Source organism: Piliocolobus tephrosceles, chromosome 2 (genome assembly GCF_002776525.5).
Source record: "Piliocolobus tephrosceles isolate RC106 chromosome 2, ASM277652v3, whole genome shotgun sequence".
Taxonomy (NCBI): domain Eukaryota; kingdom Metazoa; phylum Chordata; class Mammalia; order Primates; family Cercopithecidae; genus Piliocolobus; species Piliocolobus tephrosceles.
Window position 1 is genome coordinate 55,958,031 of NC_045435.1, and position 24,204 is coordinate 55,982,234.

The following is a 24,204-nucleotide window of genomic DNA, read 5'->3' on the forward strand; positions in this document are numbered from 1 at the left end:
TAGACTGCTGAACAACAAAATACAAACTCCATGATAAATTGAGAGGTTGTAAATAGATGCTCTGCTAGTCTTCTACTCTGGTAAAAAAAAGAAAAAAAAAAAAAAACTTAGAGCAATCACTATCTCTTCCACCAAGCCAAAACTATTAACTACAACCAAACTTATCAGCAGAAGAAAAACCCAAATAAACCAGCAAATTTTTCACCAAGTTGCCCCTAACATCCTAGCACATCTAGGATGGGTTATGGCAAAACAACAACAACAACAACAACAAACTGGCATTTTAGTTTCCCTCTCAGAATGACACAAAACCTTCAAGAATCAGAAACCATTAAAAAAATCACAATAATAAGCAAAGAAGGGAGATTTAAAACGAAGAAGAATCAGAATCAGAAACCAGGCTAGGCACAGTGGTTCATGCCTGTAATCCTAGCACTTTGAGAGGCTGAGGTGGGAGGATCACTTGAGGCCAGGAGTTTGAACCAGCCTGGGCAACATAGTGAGATCCTGTCACCACAAAAAATAAAAAGTTTTTAAAAATTAAAAAAAGGGCTGGGCATGGTGGCTCACGCCTGTAATTCCAGCACTTTGTGAGAGGCCAAGGCGGGTGGATCATTTGAGATCAGGAGTTGGAGACCAGCCTGACTGACATGGTGAAAGCCTGTCTCTACTAAAAATACAAAAATTACCCAGGTATGGTGGTGCATGCCTGTAGTCCCAGCTAGTTGGGAGGTTGAGGCAGGAGAATTGCTTGAACCCAGGAAGCAGAGGTTGCAATGCGCCAAGATCGCAGCACTGCACTCCAGCCTGGGTGACAGAGTGAGATTCTATCTCAAAAAAAAAAAAAGAGAGAGAGAGAGAATTAAAAACTGGTCCTTTGTGCCCAGTACACTTCTACTCTGAAACTCAGGAACCTTTCATTACCTTCTGAAATTGAATTCCTACTCAGTGCTCACCTGAAAGGTGAGGGGGTTCCACTTCATCTAGCATCCAGTAGAGTACAGGATCCTGCCCTAACCCCCCAACATCACATCAACCTACCACCTAAGGAGTACTCATTCTATGCCAGTCACTGTGCCGACTGTCTTACCTCACCATGAGCTCATGGGGCAACTATTCTCATGCCCAAATCACCAGTGAGGAAACTGAAGCTTTGAGGAGGTCATAGAATTCTGGAATATCCAGAATTTAAATTTAGGCCTGCCTGATCCCACATACTTAAACATTACCCTATACTGCTTTACTCTATTTAAGTCAACAATTACAGAGTAGTAGGCACACTGCTTCATTTAAAGGCCATAAATATTGTAACGGAGGTTGTAGTCTGAAGGTAGAGACCAATGAACAGATAATTTGCACAAATAAATATAATTGTGATCAAGTGCCGTGAGGAGAAGAGTTAGGGCAAAGTTATACAGACCTGGGACCTGAACGATGAGTAAGACAGTGCCACCTAGGGGGAAAGGAGTAGCAACGGACAAAAACAAATATCGTAGGCAAAGAAAATCAATTGGTATCTTGGGCATCTTGTTCTCCATCATTACCACAGTCTAATATTTACTTCAAAGGCCTACTTCCTTTATCCTTCTGCCCACAGCCATTCTGCTGTAATTTTCACTAGCTAATTTAAATCCTCTTTCCAAACCCTGCCAGAATAAATACTACAATTTATAAATGTTCCTAGGAAAGATAACATAGGGTAGTACTAAACAGCCAGTACAGCAGACTTAAAACATCTGGCACAAAGAGCCAAAGAAAGCAAAAAAAAAATGCACATGGAACACCACAAGGTCATGCCCAATTTCCAAACTAATTTCAGTTACAGGAGGCGGAAGAATTAGATCAGGAGTCAAAGCAAGATGCTAAAGGATTTGTAAAAATGGAACCCAGATTCCTCATAACTCATCTATTTTATGGAATAGGACACTTCAGGCTGAATTGGAATTGAATTTCAGACCCAAATGACAATTAACTGTGTCACTTAATCTTTATCTTATATAAATCAATAAATGTCTACTTAAAACAAGGGGGTCAAAAGAATAATATAATGCCTTAAGTGAAAACATTGTATAAAATAATCAAGTTCACTTGAACCCAGGAGGCAGAGGTCTCAGTGAGCCAAGATCATGCCACGGCACTCCAGCCTGTGCAACAGAACAAGACCCCATCTCAAAAATATATATATTATAATAATAATAATAGGCCAGATGTGATGGCTCACGCCTGTAATCCCAGCACTTTGGGAAGCCAAGGCGGGTGGGACTGTCTGAGCTCAGGAGTTCGAGACAAGCCTGGGCAACACGGTGAAACCCTGTCTCTACTAAACTACAAAAAAATTAGCCACATGGGGCAGTATGTGCCTGTAATCCCAGCTAATCCAGAGGCTGAGACAGGAGAATCGCCTGAACCTGGGAGGTAGAGGATGCAGTGAGCCAAGATCACGCCACTGCACTCTAGCCTGGGCGACAGAGCAAGACCCCATCTCAAAATAATAATAATAATAGGCCGGGCGCTGTGGCTCACACCTGTAATCCTAGCACTTTAGGAGGCTGAGGTGGGCGGATCACAAGGTCAGGAGTTTGAGACCAGCCTGGCTAATATGGTGAAACCCTGTCTTTACTAAAAATGCAAAAATTAGCTGAGCTTGGTGGCGTGCACCTGTAATTTCAGCTACTTGGGAGGCTAAGGCAGGAGAATCGTTTGAACCCGGGAGGTGGAGGCTGCAGTGAGCTGTGACTGCACCACTGCACTCCAGCCTGGGTGACACAGTGAAACCTTGTCTCGAAAAAAATAATAATAATAGTAATAATTAAGTGAAACAGGCACAGTGGCTCACGCCTGCAATCTCAGCACTTAGGGAGGCTGAGGCAAAGAATTACTTGAACCCAGAAGGCAGAGGCTACAGTGAGCCAAGACTGCAGCACTGCACTCCAGCCTGGGCAACAGAGTGAGACTCCGTCTCAAAAAAAAAAAAAAAAGAAAGAAAAATCAAGTGTGTTTCATTAATTAAATGAAATAATTTTTACTGAATGCTCTTTGTATTGGAAAAGGGAGGAAAGGATGATTACATAAAATAGGATGTCTAGGAACTAACTCTATGTTAACTAGCCTAAAGAACAACATAGTAGGCCAGGCGCGGTGGCTCATGGCTGTAAACCCAACACTTTGGGAGGCTGAGGTGGGCAGATCACCTGAGGTCAAGAGTTCGAGACCAGCTGGCCAACATAGCAAAACCCTGTCTCTACCAAAAATACAAAGGTTAGTCAGGCGTGGTGGTGCATGCCAGCAGTCCCAGCTACTCTGGGAGGTGAAGGCACAAGATCACATGAACCTGGGAGGCGGAGGCTGCAGTGAGCTGAGATCGCACCACTGCACTCTTGCCTGGGAGACAGAGCGAGACTCCATCTCAACAGAAAGAATGACATAGTGAAGGTGGAACAGCCATTTCCTAACTTGTTTTATGGTAATGTCCACATGTTCCAAAATGAACTGCTATCTGTGAGCGCTATAAATCCATTATTAGACTGCTCTGAGTATCTAAGCAGGTATCAAAGAACCTAACTGGGCTATGAGGACCAAGGATCACACTTTGTCTTTTCAACCACACAGTAAAATGATCAGTAATGTAATCTGAGTAGAAGAAAAACGATACTCTAACACAATCTACATGTTTACCTGGCACCAAAGAAAAATCCCAACTTAAATCTCAAGAAATCAAATATCCTTTAGGTTTAAGGCACACAAATTACACCTAGAAAATTTTCTCTTCAGTGGAAAGTCACTTTACAAACCTAAGCCAGGCACTTTCCAGAAATAGAAAAATTATTCTTTGAATTAGATAGCAAAGGCTTCCCAGCCTGCAAATGAATCTGAGCCACTTTGAATATACAGCCTTCATCCCAGCTATTAAAGACCTCTTCTGGGCAGCCTGCATTCTGGCCACAGATTAACGTACATAAGTACCACAAATAAATCAAGATAGCCCAACAGCAATTCTGAGGAGTGGAGAACATCTGCCTAGTCCTTGTGTCCAAAACATTGGCAAAATGAGTAATCAGCAGGGTACAGTAAGTGACAGCAATCAGTAGAAATAAAAGATCCCACAACTCACTTTTTTTAAGAGAAACTAGGAACGGATCTCAACTACTTCCTACATCTCTTACTACTCCTGAAGACAAAATTAGGAGTTGGATGAAATATTCTCAGTTTTTGTGCCACTGAACTTAAATATAGCATTCATAGCCTGTCATTTCCAACCAGCAATCCCTTTATATCATAATTATTTAATACTTTTTTTTCCAGGGGGGTGGGGGGTGGTATGCAGTGCAGGGGAGACCTGGTCTCACTCTGTCACCCAGGCTGGAATGCAGTGGCACCATCATGGCTCACTGCAGCCTCCTGGACTCAAGCCATCCCCTTACTATCTCAGCCTCCCCAGTAGCTAGGACCACAGGCACGCAGCAGCACATCCAGCTAATTTTTTTATTTTTTTATTTTTTGTAGAGACCAGAGTTTCACTACGTTGCCCAAGTGGGCCTTGAACTCCTGGGTTCAAACGATCCACACCCTTCTCAGCCTCCCAAAGTGCTGGGGTTACTGACATGAGCCACCATGCCCAGCCTATAATACAATTTATACTCAAATCATCCCTTTTTCTTCTAAACCCATTCTTTCTTCTCCACCCTATAAGTGCTATTTGCTGATGGCACAACCATATTCCCCACCATTCAATCAAATCCTTAAAAGGGTCTTTGCAAACTCCCCTTTGTCCTGTACATCTGACTTAATTGCTAATTTGTACTCATCCTACTTCCATAATAATGTGTACCTTTCCCCTCCTCCCCAGCTGCCTCCCTCAATGTCTCTCAACCAGACCTCTGTAATAACCTTGTAACCAATTTCCTTGTGGATGGTCTCTATTGCTGCTAAATTAATCCTTTGGAAACACAGGTCTTATCTCATTCCTCTGAATAAAAACTTTCAGTGGCTCTCCATGCCTAATGTCATACTCAGTCAAGGCCCTGTGGGAGCTGACTGAATCTACTTTTCCAGTCTTTGTTTCTTTTTCCTTCACTAAGGTTATGCCTAATCCAACAAAAAAAAATTTCTTTCCCTCAGCTGTGCCTTTGCTTTTCCCACTGTTCCTGCTTGAATGTCTTTTTTTCCCCACATGATACCAGAAATTCCAAAAGGGCAAGAACATTGTCTGCTTTGCTCCCCATTATAATCATGCTGCCCGAAACACTGCTTGACATATCTGTTGAATAAATGAAATTCCTCTACTCTTACAACCCAGCTCAAAAGCCACTCCTGCCACTGTCCAATCAAAACTTAGCAAACAGCCTTACTAAAGAAAACTCCTCCAATGTCTTAATAGGGTGGGGTCAGGGGAGAATTCCAAAAGCACTTTGTATCAATCTTAAGGCACTTAATATTCCTATCCTATACATGGCACATACCCTACCATAAATGACCTGGTCTAGTACATTTATAAGTTCTCTATCACAATGCCTTGCACACAGTTTAAGCATGCATAGAGTAGATACACTTCGCTGTTATTATTCATTCATTCATTTATTCAGTATTTAAAGAGCTTGTCATCTGGCAGGGACTGTTCTTAGCACTGGCGTATAGCATTGTAAAATAGGGTAAAGCCTTGCCTCTGTGAAGAGAGACAAAGAATATTAGAAACAAGGGAACAAGATAATTTCTGATGGTTAAAAATAATGAGAGGGGCCGGACGCAGCGGCTCATGCCTGTAATCCCAGAAATTTGGGAGGCCGAGGCAGGTGGATCACCTAAGGTAAGGAGTTCAAGACCAGCCTGGCCAACATAGTGAAACCCCATCTCTACTAAAAATACAAAAAAATTAGCCAGACTTGGTGGGGGGAGCCTGTAGTCCCAGCTACTTGGAAGGATGAGGCAGAAGAATCGCTTGAACCAGGGAGGCGGAGGTTGCAGTGAGCCGAGATCACGTCACTGCACTCCAGCCTGGGAGACAGAGTAAGACTCTGTCTCAAAAATAACAATAATAATAATGATAGGGAATATGATCAATCCTAACTTAGGACAGTATCTACTACAGAAAGGATGGTAGCACTTAGGCACAGTGGCTCATGCCTGTACTCCCAACACTGGGAGGCCAAGGAAGGAGGAAAGCTTCAGCCCAGGAGTTCAAGATCAGCCTAGGCAACACAGCAAGATTCCATCTCTACAAAAACAAAATTTTTTTTAATTAGCTGGGCATGATGGCACACACCTGTAGCCCCAGCTACTCAGGAAGCTGAGGCAGAGGACTGCTGGTACCCAAGAGGTTGAGGCAGCAGTGAGCCATGATTATGGCATTTTACTCCAGCCTGGGCGACACGGTGAGACCCTGTCTCAAAAAGAGGAAAGGATGACAGAAAAATTCAAAGATTAAAACTAGTCAAATCATTTCATTTCTGAAATTACTAGAACTCTGAAAAAAATTACAAAAACCAAAGTTCAACATTTCAGTCACTTAAGAGTAAAAAATAATGGCAGTAAACAAAATATTCATATAAGGGTTAATGAAAACCTGTAACATCAATCTAATATTTTCAAGAAACAGATAGGCTGGGCGCAGTGGCTCACTCCTGTAATCCCAGCACTTTGGGAGGCTGACGTGGGTGGATCACCTGAGGTCAGGAGTTCAAGACCAGTGTGGCCAACATGGTGAAACCCCCCCCCCCCGCATCTGTACTAAAAATACAAAAATTATCTAGGCATGGTGGCACGTGCCTTAAACCCAGCTCCTCAGGAGGCTGAGGCAGGAGAACTGCTTGAACTCGGGAGGCAGAGGTTGTACTGAGCCGAGTTCGCACCACTGCACTCCAGCCTGGGTGACAGAGTAAACTCTGTCTCAAAAAAATAAGATAGAAATAAGAAAGCCAAAAGCTAGAAACGAAATACCTAATTTATGAAGGTGAGAAATGTAGGTTTCCCTTCTTTTCCTAGGTTTTCCTCTGATAAGAACTATTTACAAATGATGAAGCCCATGTATTGGCATTAAAACATTCTCTGGACAAAATGAGCTTTCAAGAAAACAGTGGCCAGGCACGGAGGCTCACACCTATAATCCCAGCACCTTGGGAGGCTGAGGCGGGCGGACCACAGGAGTTTGAGACCAGCCTGGCCCACATGGTGAAACCTCGTCTCTACTAAAAATACAAAAATTAGCTGGGTGTAGTGGCGGGTACCTGTAGTCCTAGCTACTCGGGAGGCTGAGGCAGGAGAATCACTTGAACCCCCGTGCCACTACATTCCCAGCGTGGATGACAGAGTGAGAGACCCTGTCTCAAAAAAAAAAAAAGAGTGAAGAAAAGGCAGGCAACGTGTCTAATCTAGATTTTAAGCAACCTCATTCTTAACATTATGCTACATTTTGCATACTGAAGTAAGAATATAGGTTCATAGGCTGGGTATGGTGGCTCATGCCTGGGCCGAGGCGGGCAGATCACTTGAGGTCAGAAGTTTGAGACTCGCCTGGCCAACATAGCAAAACCCCATCTCTACTAAAAATACAAAAAATCAGCCAGGCGTGGTGGTGCACACCTGTAATCCCAGCTACTGGGGAGAGGCTAAGACAGGAGAATCACCTGAACCCAGAAGGCAGAAGTTACAGTCAGCTGAGATCACGCCACTGCCCTTCAGCCTGGGCAACAGAGCAAGATTCCATCCCCTCACCCCCATCCCACTGCAAAAAAAGACAAAAAAGAAAAAACACAAGCAAGCAGCATCCCACTATAATAGGTCCAAGATTAGGTAAGGATTATACTGAAACATATCAGGGTTATGGAATATGCAATTTACCAATACTTTTGAAACAAAATAGTAGCATGATAACTAAAGGGGATAAGCTATATTTATATTTACATGGCTTCCCTGGGAAGGTCAACAAAAAAGAACTATGTTCTCAGGGGCAAGCGTGGAGGCTCCTGCCTGTAATCTCAGCACTTTGGGAGGCTGAGGCAGGAGAATCTCCTGAGCTCAGGAGTTCCAGGACCAGCCTGGGCAACATAGTGAGATCCAGTCTCTACTAAAAAAAAAGAAAAGAAAAGCCGGGCGCGGTGGCTCAAGCCTGTAATCCCAGTACTTTGGGAGGCCGAGACGGGCGGATCACGAGGTCAGGAGATCGAGACCATCCTGGCTAACACGGTGAAACCCCGTCTCTACTAAAAATACAAAAACTAGCTGGGCGAGGTGGCGGGCACCTGTAGTCTCAGCTACTTGGGAGGCCGAGGCGGGAGAGTGGCGTAAACCCGGGGGGCGGAGCTTGCAGTGGGCTGAGATCCAGCCACTGCACTCCAGTCCGGGCCACAGAGCAAGACTCCGCCTCAAAAAAAAAAAGGGCCAGGCGCGGTGGCTCACGCCTGTAATCCCAGCACTTTGGGAGGCCAAGGTGGGTGGCTCACGAGGTCAGGAGATCGAGACCATCCTGGCTAACACAGTGAAACCCCGTCTCCACTAAAAATACAAAAAATTAGCCGGGCGTGTTGGCAGGCGCCTGTAGTCCCAGCTACTCGGGAGGCTGAGACAGGACAATTGCTTGAACCTGGGAGGTGGAGGCTGCAGTGAGCCGAGATCACACCACTGTACTCCAGCCTGGGTGACAGAGCAAGACTCTGTCTCAAAAATAATAATAATAATAATAATAATAATAATAATAATACTTTGGGAGGCTGAGGCAGGCAGATCACCTGAGGTCAGGAGTTCAAGGCCAGCCTTGCCAACATGGTGAAACCCTGTCTACTGAAAATACAAAAACTAGCTGGGTGTGGTGGCACATGCCTGTAGTCCTAGCTACTTGGGAGGCTGAGGCAGGAGAATCACTTGAACACAGGAGGCAGAGGTCACAGTGAGCCAAGATCATGCCACTATACTACAGCCTGGGTGACAGAGCAAGACTCCGTCTGAAAAAAAAAAAAGAGAGAGAGAGAGACAATGTGGAGAATGTGGCCTCACTATGTTGCCCAGGCTGGTCTTCAACTCCTGGCCTCAAGTAATCCTCCTGCTTCTGACTCCCTAAATGCTGGGATTACAGGCGCGTGAGCCACCACACCCAGCAGCAAGAACCTTTTTTAAAAAAATTAGCCAGGCATAGTGACATATGCCTGTGGTCCCTACTACTTGGCAGGCTAAGGTGGGAGGGTCTCTTGAGCCAGAGCCCAGGAGGTAGAGGCTGCCATAAGCCATGATCATGCCACTACACTTCAGCATGCGCAACAGAGAAAGAACTTGTCTCAGAAACAATTATGTTCTCTATAGCTATTAGTCTTGGCAGTTGCTGAAATATAAAAAGGAACTTCTTAAAATGCATTAAACACAAACAGAGCAGTATCTAATAGGATAATTTTAAAATACTGCTTTACTTCATCAACAAAACTATGTATGTCTTAAAAAATACCAGAGGACAAAGTGCTTAACCAAAGTCCAACTTTATACATGAAATCTGTTCAGAATTAGCTAGGTGAGGTGGCAAAAGCCTGTAATCCCAGCTACTCGGGAAGCTGAGGCAGGAGAATCACTTGAACCCAGGAGGTGGAGGTTGCAGTGTGCCAAGACCATGCCACTGCACTCTAGCCTGGGCAACAAGAGCGAGACTCTAAAAAAAAAAAAAAAACTGTTTAGACCTTCTCAGTGGGAGTATACGCTTTCTGGAAAGCAATTTGGCCATATGACATAATATGCATTTTTGACCCAAAAATACCAACTCTGGAATGCATCCTCAGGAAATGTAGATCAAATTGAGTACAACAGGAAAACATAGGAAATCGCTCAAATGTCCAATGAGGGAATTACCAAATATGGTATATCCACAAGACATACCACAATGGAATAAACTATGAAGACATGAAAAATGTTTTAGATAGAAAAATGCATACACTGTAACAATTAAACCAGAATATAAAGCATTATAAGTAATATTATCTCAGAACTTTTTAAAAGACATCTGGATAGACATATTGAAAAGACAAAAACGAAATGCTTTTAATGTTTATAGTAGTTAATCTTGGATGGTAGAAATAAGTGGCTTCTTCTACTTTATTCTTTTCTTATCTCCACTAATGAGCCTGTATTGTTTTGGTAACACAAAATTTTCAGAAAAAAATTTTTTAATAATATTTGAGTAACTTTTTTATAGGTTCAATGTATTTTGTATCCATGTTCAGTAACCATCTACTTACTATATCTTTGAAAAACTTAAAAAATCCATTAACTTATGAAATATCTAAGACAGTCGTTTAGAATGCATTATTGCACTCTAACAGCTTCTTAATAAGAACATTTGGCTTTCAAGATTCTTGGTCTGCAAGGAAAAACAAATAATTGGAGAGGGGATGAAGGGTAGAGTACTTTATGGAAGGTGGAGATGTTCCTTTGTAACATGCCTCATTTTCCACAACTCGGAATCTATACTGGAAGACCACCTTATTGGAAGACTAGCGTCTCCAGTAAGTTTCAGATGTGTAAAACATTTAGACTTGAACCACAGCCCATTTTCTTTAAAAATGATTTTTGCCATCCTTACCTCCCAAGAAATTAAATAATAAGCAATACAATCAAATACAAAATTATTTCTGCTTTTGTTTTTTTTTTTCTTTTTTTGAGACGGATTTTCACTCTGTGGCCCAGGCTGGAGTGCAATCGCCCAAATTCGGCTCAACACAACCTCCGCCTCCCAGGTTCAAGCAATTCTCTTGCCTCAGCCTCCTGAGTAATGCCAAGCTAATTTTTGCATTTTTAGTAGAGACGGGGTTTCACCATGTTGGTCAGGCAGGTCTCAAACTCCTGACCTCATGATCCGCCCACCTCGGCCTCCTAAAGTGCTGGGATTACAGGCATAAGTCACCGCACCCGGCCCTCTGCTTTTTAAAGATATTAAAGGTACTTCAACAACTCAATAATGTCTGCGAGCCAGTTATTTAAATATCCAAACATAATATTCCACTCTTACTTTCCACAGATTATCATTCCTTCTCCTAATTCACGTTCATAGATAAATATACAGTCCTCAAATGTTACTCAATATGCTTAAGATGCCTGGATTTAAAACTCTCTCTACTTTCTAGAGTGACACATAGTACTCATTACATCTGTATTTCTGATTCTATAAAGCAAACATTTTATATACAATACAAAAAGTGCAGCTGATTTTTTAAATTAGATTAAATACAAAAAAGATGTTTAATGGATTAAGATCTCCCAATTCACAGTTCTATGGTTCTAACCTCAGCTGGATCTAAAGAGGTGGGAAAAGCAGAAAGTACACTGGTCCCGGATTCTAATTCTTATCTCTGCTACTAATTAGCTTTGTTGCCTTAGGAATTCCACTTAACCTCACTGGATCTGCTAGCCACATCTAAAAACTGAGGGTTAAATTAGACTACTTAATTAAGGTTTCTACACACTCTTTTAAAAATGATTCTAGGTTCATATTTCTACAGTCTTCCCAAATATCTTCTTTTCCTAATTCTCAGCAGTAATAAACTTTTCCTTGGATTAACCTCAGATATCAACAATGCGCAAATGTGTAAACAAATTTTTATACTTCCATTTCAAAAATACATAATGTCCATAAGATTTATCCCATATGATTTTGGTAAATCCTATTTTTTTTAATAACTATAACATATCTAAGAGCCCCAGTTAAAAATAACGATTACTCAACATACATTACACATGTAGGCACATGACTTATTGTGCAATAACTGCCAGAACAGTTAGCAATGGAAAATACTTAATTCCCTGACACTAATCAGAAAATTAAAGACTAGGTTGTTACTTTTTTATAACGTCCAAAACAAAAGAGAACACTATATATACCAAGTGTCCCTACATAAAATTGGATTAAATGAGGTATCATTTCAGTTTTAAAATCCTAAGGAAAAGCATTTTAAGTCTGAGCATTCTGTAACTAAGCAGCATTATCTTTTAGACTTAAACCAAACCCTACATATAATAGTAATTCAGCTTCATGAACCTTTTGAGTAAGTTAAATGACATCTATTAAATCTTCCTTAATGTTTAAGGCACATGTAGTGACATTTTAATTTGTTTACAAAATGTTGATTTTTACAAAAAGAAAACTGGCTTCAGCTGAAGCTTTTCATACCTGAGAAGTTGCTTCTTAAATTTGAATGAATAAATGGTCAACTTTCTAGAGTGACACGTAGTACTCAACACATCTGTATTTCTGATTCTATAAAGTAAACATTTTATATACAATCCAAAAAGTGCAGCTGATTTCTTAAAAGGCTAAGCTTACTATTTTGGACACATTGTTTCTACCTAAAAATCTGTAAAATCATCTTTAATCACTAACTTGGATGTTAATCACTACATCCTCAATATATTCTATAAGAATCAGGGGTTAGGTTAGAGCCTTGAGGTTAAAAAGTAAGAATTTACTGAGGTCCTCTTTTCAGCATCTTAAAAGCATCAGTCAATTACAGCTCAGATTTTTTTTTCTTTTTTAAATTAGTATTACTTTTAATTGACAAATCATAACTGTATACATTTATGGAATACAAGATGTCCTGATACATGTTTACCATGTGGAATGACTAAATCAAGCTAATTAACACATCTATCACCTTATCTTTGTGACTTTCTTTTTCTTAACTGAAGCTACCCACACCATTACAATTTTAAAAAGGATAGTCTAATGATAACAGTGGGCCAGGCACAGTGGCTCACACCTGTAATCCCAGCACTTTGGGAGACCAAGGCAGGCACATTACTTGAGACCAGGAGTTCAAGAACAGCCTGCCCAACATGGTGAAACCCCATCTCTACTAAAAATACAAAAATTAGCTAGTGTGGTGGCAGTCGCCTGTAGTCCCAGCTACTCCGGAGGCTGAGGCACAAGAATAGCCTGAACCCAGGAGGCAGAGGTTGCAGTCAGCCAAGATCACGCCACTGCACTCCAGGCTGGGCAACAGAGCAGGACTCCATCTCAAAAAAAAAAAAGATAATAGTGGAGCCACTGGTTCACTTTGACTTCAACAGCTTTGCATTAGTTTTGTTGTTGTTAAGCATAATAATCTAATGGGGGGGCGGGGGGAACACATGATGCGACCACTTTCCACAATCCATAAATCCACTACTGCAGCCCACATCCGGATAGATAGTGATTCAAAGTAGAAAATGATACTACCTGAGCCCCTTCTCAGTATTTTTCAAGCCATTGTTCCTGCATTCAATGGGTACACCCAATTACAAATAATAACAACAGTTACCATTTACCTATCCCCTTCTGTGGGCCAATATGAGTGCTAGCCACTTAACATTTTTCATGTCATTTAATCCCTAGGGTAACTCTGTAAGAAACATATCATTACCTCCATTTAATAGATGGGAAAGTAAGGACTCAAAGAGGATATAAGGTTGCTAAGTGGCAGAGCCAGATTTCAAATCCAGGGTTGTCTGACTTCAAAGGTCATGCTCATTAAGCTACACTGTCTACTGAAAACAGAAACATGAATATCAGCAAGAAGTTTCTCAAAGATTTGCTCAACTTTTCAGACTTCCCATGCATAACGACCTAACTGCAACAAATACAACTGGCTGTATTAATACACCTATCTACATGATACATTAATTCAATGTTGTCAAAAGAACAAGATTTACAAGATGACTCCAATTCTCAGCTCAAGGGGATATGAGAAAATTTAGTTAACTGAGCTCAACTTCACTCAAGCTTATGTCTCATCTTTTCCATATTATATAAAAGTTCTAGCCGGATATGATGGTTCAAGCCTATAATCCCAGTACACTGGAAGGCCAAGGCAGGAAGACTGCTTGAGGCCAGGAGTTCAAGACCAGCCCTGGTAACAGAGCAAGAGCCCATCTGTATAAAAAAAAAAAAATTTTTTTTTAAATAAATAAATAAATAGCCAGTCACAGTAGTGGCATAGTGGCACGTGCCTGTAGTCCCAGCTACTTGGGAGGCTGAGGCAGGGAGGATCACATCAGCCCGGAGTTGGAGGCTGCAGTGAGCTACGACTGCACCACTGCACTCCAGTCTGGGCGAAGATCCTGTCTTCAAAAAAAAAAAAGGAAAAGAAAAAAATTCTAATATAAATATGTAAATCTGAAGTTCATTTTTCCTCATTAATTTCAGTGGTATTAGGCCAGGAACAGTGGTTCATGCCTGTAATCCCAGCACTTTAGGAGGCCAAGGCAGGAGGCTCGATTGAGCCCAGGAGTTCAAGGCTGGCCTGGGCAACATAGGAAGATCTTATCTCTACCAGAAAAAAGAAAAAAAAAAAATTAGTGGTATTAGATACACATTCCACTCTTCTATTCCTGTGGAAGCTCAAAAAATCATAATATTACACTAGGTGGCCAGGCATGGTGGCTCACGCCTGTAATCCCAGCAATTTAAGAGTTCAAGTTGGGCGGATCACATGAGGTCAGGAGTTTGAGACCAGCCTGAGCAACACAGCAAAACCCGTCCCTACTAAAAGTAATTAGCCGGCCATGGTGGAGGACGTCTGTAATCCCAGCTACTCAGGAGGTGAAGGCAGGAAAATCGCCTGAACCTGGGAGGTGGAGGTTGCAGTGAGCTGAGATCTCGCCACTGCACTCCAGCCTGGGGGACAATGCGAAACTCCGTCTCAAAAAAAAAAAAAAGAAAAAAAAGTAATAATAATAATATTAGAAAAGGAGCCGAACAACAAGCAGGTAAAGCTTCCTTAAACACACCATTCTTCAAAGGACGTTGGGATTTCTGCTAATCTCTTTTTCTCCAAGACTTACTCACTCCTGTTGCTTTATTACCGCAAGGACTAAGAATCACAAGTTACCTATTTTCTCAAACATGAAAGCTGTGTTTGAATCATTCTTGTGTAACCTAACCAGTCGGACAGCTAGTCTTCAGGATTTCAACAGTCATTGAAAAGGTGGAAGAACTGCTGCCATCTCTCTTCAGAACAGTTCTAAAACTCCCCTGGCGTGTACAAGCCACTACCAGCTAAAACTGAGTCACAGCAACTCTTGGGCTCTAAATAAAGATCGAGGAGAAATCTTTCGCTCCTATTTCTTTCCCAACAATCAAACAAGCAAAACGAAATAATCATCTTTCTACTCAATCATTGCTGAATAAACACCACATTCTATGTAAGTCCTCCGTGCAATTTTCCTTCCACCCATTCCCTGCGCCTGCTAAGCTATGTACCTGTCCAGTACCTTCTTTTCTCTTCAAGTGAGAAACACCATTGGAAGACCAACCCCGCTTTCGCAGGGTAGTTAACTTTATGCTTACTGCAGATCCATCTTATCTACTCGCTTAAAACAATTAACTCTTAGCTTCATAAATACTATGTATTGTGGGCTAGCTGGAGCTCAGCCATCAGCTTGGTCTCCGCGCCTGGGTGACGGGTGAAAACAAGTAACTGAATTAGATGGGGCGAGTTGCCCACAAAATTCAGGAAGGCGCCCACACTGGTCTCCCGCTTTCACAATGGGGCTATTAGTCCAAAGTGGCAACTTAAGAGAGGATCTTAATGCTTACGCCTTCTCATAGGGCTGAAGGATTTGCCAAATCCCACCCTTTGGGAAAGTGACAGACTGGACTTAACTCTTTGGCTGCCCCTACTGGGCAAACCCGATGGAAACCCCAATCCCCAAGTGCTTTAAAAAATATGACGAGACCAATTTAACTCTTTCCGAGCCCCCGCGACGTTGAGGACACAGCCCTTGGAAAATGTCTACACAGACTTAACCCTTCCGCTGCCGATCTCAGTGCTACTCCCCGCGCCGCCAACACGCGGGAAATTCCAACTTCTGGCCCTCGGGAGGTGACAGGCCCAGCTTCGCACGCCCCCCGCCATCAGTCCCATCGTGCCGAGGGGAGCCCCCAACTCAGGCCTTCTAGAGGCGTCGGGCCGGACTCCGGGCTGCGGAGCCCCGGGCAAGAGCGTGGGCGGGCACTCACCGCGATGACATTGACGAAGGTGGTCTTGCCCGAGTACTGCAGCCCCACGAGCGTCAGCTCCATCTCCTCCTTCCAAAAGAGCGAACGGAACCAGTCCAGCAGGCGGGAGATGAGCGCCAGCATGATGGCGGCCGGGATCGAGGACGGACGGGACGACAGACGAGCGGCGGCGTCGACGACTTCCACACGAGCGGGCCTCCGCCCAGACCCCCCAACGGCTCCTCGGTGCCCCGGCGCGACACGGGCGGACACCGGCGGGCAGCAGCGGCCAGAGCCAGGAAGCTAAGCGGGTCATATGACTCGCCCTACCCCCCCACGCCCGTCCCGGCGCCGCCGTCTGCACCCACGGCAAGAGCGGCGCGGCCCGTCTGACCAGGCGCCCCCGCCGCTGGCAGCGCCACCTGGTGGGCATGCTCCGCAGCACAGCGTACCCGCGGGCCGCCTTGAGGCTTTCTCTCCATTCATTCACTGTTGGTTCTTTCGTTATTCATCCACTTATTCATTCGTTAATTCATTCATTTTTTTTCTATAATCGTTCATCAACAATCTACTCTGCAGGAAGACTTCAAGACTCTGGAAGAGTTAGCTTGGAATAAAACTTCCTGTCCTACATTTTTGGTAGTAGCAAAAGATAGTGTTAACTTAAAAATCACACAGTTTATAAATTTAGAAAGGAGAGCTTTATTTCCTAAGAAGGGGATTATAACCTGTAGGCAGGAAGTGCAGCCTCAGGCTAAAAAAAAAAAAAGTAAGCACTTTGAGAGAGGGAAGGGTGCAACAAGAATTTATATTGAAGGGTTGGCCAAGTAAACATATTTCACTTATGGAAGGAGCTATTAATATGTATGAAGGTGGTGGTCCTAACACACACATAGTGAACAAATCTGTATGGTTCATATGACTTTGTTCATTTAAGGGTGGCGACTTAACATTTAAATGTATTATAATCAGGCAGGGTGTGGTGGCTCATGCCTGTAATCCCAGCACTTTGGGAGGCCAAGACGGGCAGATCACCTGAGGTCAGGAGTTTGAGACCAGCCTGACCAACCTGGTGAAGCCCCATCTCTACTAAAAAAACAAAATTAGCCGAACATGGTGGCATGCACCTGTAGTCTCAGCTGCTTGGGAAGCTGAGGTGGGAGAATTGTGTGAACCCAAAAGGTGAAGGTTGCAGTGAGCCGAGATCATGCCACTGCACTTCAGCCTGGGTGATAGAGTGAGACCCTGTCTCAAAAAAAAATTAATAAATAAATAAAGTAAATGTATTATAATCAGGCCCTCCACATCAGAAAGTGAATCAGGGACCAGAAAGGCATTCAAGTGCTTGGCCTCTGTAAAACCAGCCAGAACTGAGCTGGGTGTGGTGGCTCACAGCCTGTAATCCCAACACTTTGGGAGGCTGAGGCGGGTGGATCATGAGGTCAGGAATTTGAGACCAGCCTGGCCAACATGGTGAAACCCCGTCTGTACTAAAGATACAAAAAATTAGCCCAGGCCAGGTGCAGTGGCTCATGCCTGTAATCCCAACACATTGGAAGGCCAAGGCGGGCAGGTCACCTCAGGTCAGGAGTTCAAGACCAGCCTGACCAACATGGTGAAACCCCGTCTCTACTAAAAATACAAAAATTAGCCAGGCATGGTGGCACGTGCCTGTAATCCCAGCTATGCCAGAGACTGAGGCAGGAGAATCGCTTGAATCCAGGAGGCAGAGGTTGCAGTGACCGAGATCATGCCCCTGCACGCCATCCTGGGTGACAGAGCAAGACTCTATCTCAAAAAAACAAAAAAAACAAAACAAAACAAAAAGCCAGCCAGAACCAATGCATGGATGCATAGTAAGCTGTCTCTTAACAGGAGAAAGTTACAGAAGTCAGTCTCTTGTCTAATCAAAGCCACAGTTAGGCTTGTGGAACAGATCAGTTAGCCTGCATCTGGAAGAGAGTTGTAACTGTTTTAATTGTGTTTATTTCCAGGCCATTGCTGGTTTAGCTGGTAGAGAAAAAGAAAAACCTTGCAGTTAGTCATTTAACCCTTGCCTAGTATGGCCTTAGGTCCTGTTTATAATTTGGTACCTAATTGTCACAGAGTCCATTTTGTCAGTCTTATGATCTCTATTGTAATGTTAATGTTGGTCATTTGTTGTTTCTAAACCACATAAGGGAGGAGGTATAACCAGGTGTGACTGACTTCCCATCTTGTCGAGGGAAGGAACTCAGTTTCTAAGATTTTCCTAGGATCTCTTTGTCCAGGAAGGGTCTGTGTAGTCAGTTGAGGGAGCTTAGTTTTTTTGTTTATTTGATTTCAAGGCAGAGTCAAGCACAGTTGCCCAGGTTGGAGTGCAATGGCAGATCATAGCTCATTGCAGCCTTGAATTCTTAGGCTCAAGTGATCCTCCTGCTTCAGTCTCTCAAAGTATTGGGATTACAGGCCTGAGCCACCATGCCCATACCCAGCCCAGGAATTTTTTTTTTTTTTTTTTTTTTTTTTGAGATGAGTCTCCCTCTGTTGCCAGGCTGGAGTGCAGTGGCGCAATCTCAGCTCACTGCAACCTCAGGCTCCTGGGTTCAAGCAATTCTCCTCCCTCAGCCTCCCGAGTAGCTGGGACTACAGGCCTGCCACCAAGCCAGGCTAATTTTTGTATTTTTAGTAGAGATGGGGTTTCACCATGTTGGCCAGGATGGTCTCAATCTTTTGACCTCATGATCCGCCCACCTTAGCCTCCCAAAGTACTGGGATTACAGGCGTGACCCACTGGGCCCAGCCCAGGATTTTATTTTTAGTTTACAATGGGAAGCAATGAGTGTCTATCAATAGGGAACTGATTAACCAGGGTGTGTCCCCAGAAAGGAATACTATGCAGCTGTAAATATATATATATATATATATATATATGAAGAAGAAAGTTATCTGTAAACTGATAAAGAATGATGATCAGGAAATATTTTCAAGAGACAAAAAAATCAAGGTTCATGGCTGGGCACAGTGGCTCACACCTGTAGTCCCAGCACTTTGGGAGGGCAGATCACTTGAGGCTGGGAATTCGAGACCATCCTGGCCAACATGGCAAAACCCAATCTCTACTAAAATTACAAAAATTAGCCAAGCGTGGTGGTGCGTGCCTATAATCCCAGCTATTCATGAGGCTGAGGCAGGAGAATCCCTTGAACCCAGGAGGCAGAGGTTGCAATGGGCTGAGATTGCACCACTGTATTCCAGCCTGGGTGACAGATTAAGACTGTCTCAAGGCCAGGCGCAGTGGCTCATGCCTGTAATCCCAGCACTTCGGGAGGCCGAGGCGGGTGGATCACAAGGTCAGGAGATCAAGACCATCCTGGCTAACACGGTGAAAACCCGTCTCTACTAAACATACAAAAAATTAGCTGGGCGTGGTGTTGGGAGCCTGTAGTCCCAGCTACTGGGGAGGCTGAGGCAGGAGAATATTGTGAACCCGAGAGGCGGAGCTTGTAGCGAGCTGAGATTGCGCCACTGCACTCCAGCCTGGGCGACAGAGTGACACTCTCTCCAAAAAAAAAATAGACTGTCTCAAAAAAAAAAACAAAAAAAGTCAGGGTTCAGACTGTGTACATAATGATATTTGGAATGTAAGATGAGAAAATAATAGTGCATATGATTATACATATATAAGCATATGTGTATGGTGTCTGCATAAAGAAATACTAGGAAATGAATAAAAATGATTTCCTATGGGGGTAGGAAAAACTGGATGTCTGGTGGCAGAAATGGAAATGAGACTTGTCCAGATAACTTTCATACCACTTTGATTTTTCTCTTTTTCTTTTATGTATTTATTTGTCCTATTTTATTTTATTTTTATTTGTTTTTGGAGACAGAGTCGCATTCTGTTGCCCAGATTGGAGTGCAGTGGCACAATCTCAGCTCACTGCAACCTCCACCTCCCGGGTTCAAGCGATTCTCTTGCCTCAGCCTCTCAAGTAGCTGGGATTACAGGCGTGTGCTATCACATCTGGCTTTTTTTTTTTTTTTTTGTATTTTTAGTAGAGATCAGGTTTCACCATGTTGGCCAGTCTGGTCTCCAACTCCTGACCTCAAGTGATCAGCCCACCTGGGCCTCCCAAAGAGCTGGGAATACAGGCGTGAGCCACTGTGCCTGGTCTATTTTAGTTATTCTATAACGTGCCCCTAGAGGCAAACTTTGACTTTTCAAACATATAAATGGATTGTCTGTTCAAAATACAATTTACTTTTTGTTTCTTGAGATAGAATCTTGCTCTGTCACCCAGGCTGCAGTGCAGTGGTGCCATCTCAGCTCACTGCAACCTCTGCCTCCCAGGTTCAAGCTATTCTCCTCCCTCAGTCCACTAAGTAGCTGGAAGTATAGGCACATGCCACCACACCCAGCTAATTTTTGTATTTTTAGTAGAGATGGGATTTCACTATGTTGGCCAGGCTGGTCTTGAACTCCTGACCTCAAGTGATCAGCCTGCCTTGGCCTCCCAAAGTGCTGGGATTACAGGCATGAGCCACCATGCCTGGCCACAATATAATTTATTTTAACGTATATTTAAGGCTTTAAAATGAAAAAAATTTCCTTCCCTCATGGAGCCTACAATCCAGTGGGGGAGACATATACTATAATAAACAAACTAAGAAATGAGGCCTGGCAGCTCACTCCTATAATCCCAGCCCTTTGGGAGGCTGAGGCAGGGAGATCACCTGAGCCCAGGAGTTCAAGACCAGCCTGGACAAGATAATGAGACCCTGTCTCTACAAAAAAACTTAAAAACTTGGCCATGTGGTGCGCATGCCTGTAGTCCCAGCTTCTTGGGAAGCTGAGGCAGGAGGCTCACCTGAGCCGAGGAATCAGAGGCTTCAGTGAGCCACGACTGTGCTCCAGCCTGGGTAACAAAGTGAGGCCCTGTCTCAAAAAAATAAAATAAACAAATAAATCTGAGACATAATAGCATGTAGTAAAGAAAGCTGAACAAGAGAAGGAACAAGAGAGGACTGTTCTACTTCAGATCAGGTGGCTCTGGGTGGAAAGACTTAGAGGAAGTGAGAAAGAGATCCGGGCAGACATCTGGTGGAAGGAAGCACATTCCGGGCAGAAGGAACAGCAAAGACCCAGTTTGGGAGGAGTGCAGAATGCTCTGGGCAGAGAAAGACAGTCGGCGTGGCTGGCACGGATTAGTGAAGCGGGGTGTTGGAACAGATGTGGATGGAGAAGGAGGAAGGCAGCAGATTGAAAGCCGGCATGGTGGGCCTACCTTGGATTTTACTCGGTGTGATGGGAAGCCAGGACAGTGATCCAACTGATATTTTTAGTTCGTTTTTCTGTGTCTATTGATTATTTAGAAAGAAAAAAGAAGCAACAGCAGCTCACTATGGCACAACTGTGGCAAACTGACTGTAAGGGGGTTTTAGGGGTTGAATGGTGTCCCCTCCCTCCTTAAAAAAAGACATATTGAAGGCCGGATGTGGTGGCTCATGCCTGTAATCCTCACAGGATTTGGGAGACCAAGGTGGGAGATTGCTTGCACTCAAGACTTCAAGACCAGCCAGAGCAGCAAAGTGAGACCCGTCTCTAATTAAAAAATAGAAAGGGAAGGGAAGGGGAAAGGGAGGGTGAGGAGGAGGGGGAGGGAGAAGGGAAAGATGGGCACTTGGTGGCTCATGCCTATGATCCCAGCACTTCGGGAGGCCAAGACAAGTGGATCACCAGAGGTCAGGAAAGAGAGGGCGAGGGCGGCCGGGTGCAGTGGCTCAAGCCTGTAATCCCAGCACTTTGGGAGGCCGAGACGGGCGGATCACGAGGTCAGGAGATCGAGACCATCCTGGCTAACACGGTGAAACTCCGTCTCTACTAAAAAATACAAAAAACTAGCCGGGTGAGGTGGCGGGCGCCTGTAGTCCCAGCTACTCGGGAGGCTGAGACAGGAGAATGGCGTGAGCCCGGGAGGCGGAGCTTGCAGTGAGCTGAGATCCGGCCATTGCACTCCAGCCTGGGCCACAGAGCGAGACTCCGTCTCAAAAAAAAAAAAGAGAGAGAGAGAGGGCGAGGGCAAGGGCGGGCAGGAGGCAGGGAGGGAGGGAGGAAGGAAGGAAGGAAGGAAGGAAGGAAGGAAGGAAGGAAGGAAGGAAGGAAGGAAGGAAGGAAGGAAGGAAAAGAGAGAAAGATAGGAGGGGAGGGGTGGGAAGAGGAGGGGAGATATTGAAGCCCTAACTCCCAGTATTTCAGCATGTGACCTTGTTTGAAACAGGGTCACTATAGATGTAATTAGTTAAGATGAGATCATACTGGAATAGGGTGGTCTCTCCATCCACTGTGATTGGCATCCTTTTAAGAAGAGGAGAAGAAATACCGACACACGAGACAGAATACCGTGGACGACCAAGGCAGAGATTGAGTTGTTACAGCTGCAAGTCAGAGAACACTGAGGATTGCCAGCAAACCACCAGAAGCCAGAAGAGGAGAGGAAGGATTTTCCCCAAGAGCTTCAGAAAGAGCATGGCTCTGGGGCACTGTGATTTTAGACTTCTAACCCGCAGAACTGTGAGACAATAAGTTTCTGTGGTTTTAAGGCACCCAATTAGTGGTACTTCATTACAGCAGCCCTAGCAAACAAATACAAAGGAGTAAAGAGGTTTTTGGGTTTTTTTTCTTCTTCTTCTTTTTCGCAACAGGGTCTTGCTTTGTCACCCCATGCTGGAGTTCAGAGGCATCATCACGGCTCACTGCAGCCTTGACCTCCTGAGCCCATGTCATCCTCCCCTCTCAGCCTCCTGAGTAGCTGGGACCACAGGTGTGCACCACCATACCCAGCTAATTTCTTAATTTTGTGTAAGGGGAGGGTCTTGCTATGTTGCCCAGGCTTCTATTTATTTTATTTTATTTATTTTATTTTATTTTTTATTTTATATTTTATTTTATTTTATTTTATTTTATGTTTAGACAAAGTCTCACTCTGTTGCCCAGGCTGGAGTATAGTGACATGATCTCAGCTCACTGTAACCCCTGCCTCCAGGGTTCAAGCAATTCTTGTGCCTCAGCCTCCTGAGTACCTGGGATTACAGGCACCCACCACCACACCCAGCTAATTTTTGTATTTTTAGTAGAGACGAGGTTTCGCCATGTTGGCCAGGCTTGTCTTGAACTCCTGACCTTGTGACCTGCCCACCTTGGCCTCCCAAAGTGCTGGGATTATAGGCGTGAGCCACCACGCCTGGCCCTTATTTATTTATGATTTTTTTTTAAAGACGGGGTCTATATTAGGCTATATTGCCTAAATTGCACCAAAACTCCTGGACTCAAGGGATTATCCTACCTAAGCCTCCCAAGTTACTGGGACCTACCACCATGCCCAGGGAGAGTTTCTCTTATTTACAAAAATGAGAACATGTAAACATTACTCAATAGCTCCCTTTAGTCACTCAACGTACAGTTAAATACATTTTATTAAAAATAAAGGCAGACCAGGCATGGTGGCTCACGCCTGTATTCCTAGCACTTTGGAAGGTGGAGGCAGGCGGATCACCTGAGGTCAGGAGTTCGAGATTAGCCCGGACAACATGGCGAAACCCCATCTCTACTAAAAGTACAAAAATCAGCTGGACGTGGGGGCCAGTGCATGTAATTCCAGCTACTCAGGAGGCTGAGGCAGGAGAATCACTTGAACCTGGGAGGCGGAGGTTGCAGTGAGCCAAGACCACTGCCATTGCACTCCAGCTTGGGCGACAAGAACAAAACTCTGTCTCAAAAAATAATAATAATAATAAATAAAAATAGGCTGGGCGCAGCGTCTCTTACTTGTAATCCCAGCACTTTGGGAGGCCGAGGTGGGCAGATCACCTGAAGTCACGAGTTGGAGACCAGTCTGACCAACATGGTGAACCCCATCTCTACTAAAAATACAAAAATTAGCAGAGTGTGGTGGTGGGCGCCTGTAATCCCAGCTACTCAGGAGGCTGAGGCAGGAGAATTGCTTGACCCCGGGAGGCAAAGGTTGCAGTGAGGCGAGATGGCGCCACTGAATTCCAGCCTGAGTGACAGAGTGAGACTTTGTCTCAAAAAATAATAATAAATAAATAAATAAATATAAAATAAAAAATAAAAATAAAGGCAGCCAGGAGCAGTGGCTCACGCCTGTAATCCCAGCACTTTGGGAGGCCAAAGTGGGAGGATTGCTTGAGCCAGGGGTTCAAGACCAGCCTGGGCAACATAGGGAGAACAGTCTCTAAAATAAATAAGTATATACCGGCAATAA

At 44.1% G+C, this 24,204-nt stretch overlaps 1 protein-coding gene across 1 annotated transcript in view; it reads right to left on the minus strand.

Moving 5' to 3' along the window:
* ARL8B (ADP ribosylation factor like GTPase 8B) overlaps nt 1-16,293 on the minus strand; it is a 57,112-nt gene extending 40,819 nt beyond the window's left edge. The window contains 2 exon segments of the mRNA XM_023218575.3: nt 15,962-16,117; nt 16,119-16,293. Of these exon segments, the coding sequence (XP_023074343.3) occupies nt 15,962-16,117; nt 16,119-16,256 (294 nt within the window). The 5' untranslated portion in view covers nt 16,257-16,293.
* Nucleotides 16,294-24,204: the final 7,911 nt, after the last annotated feature.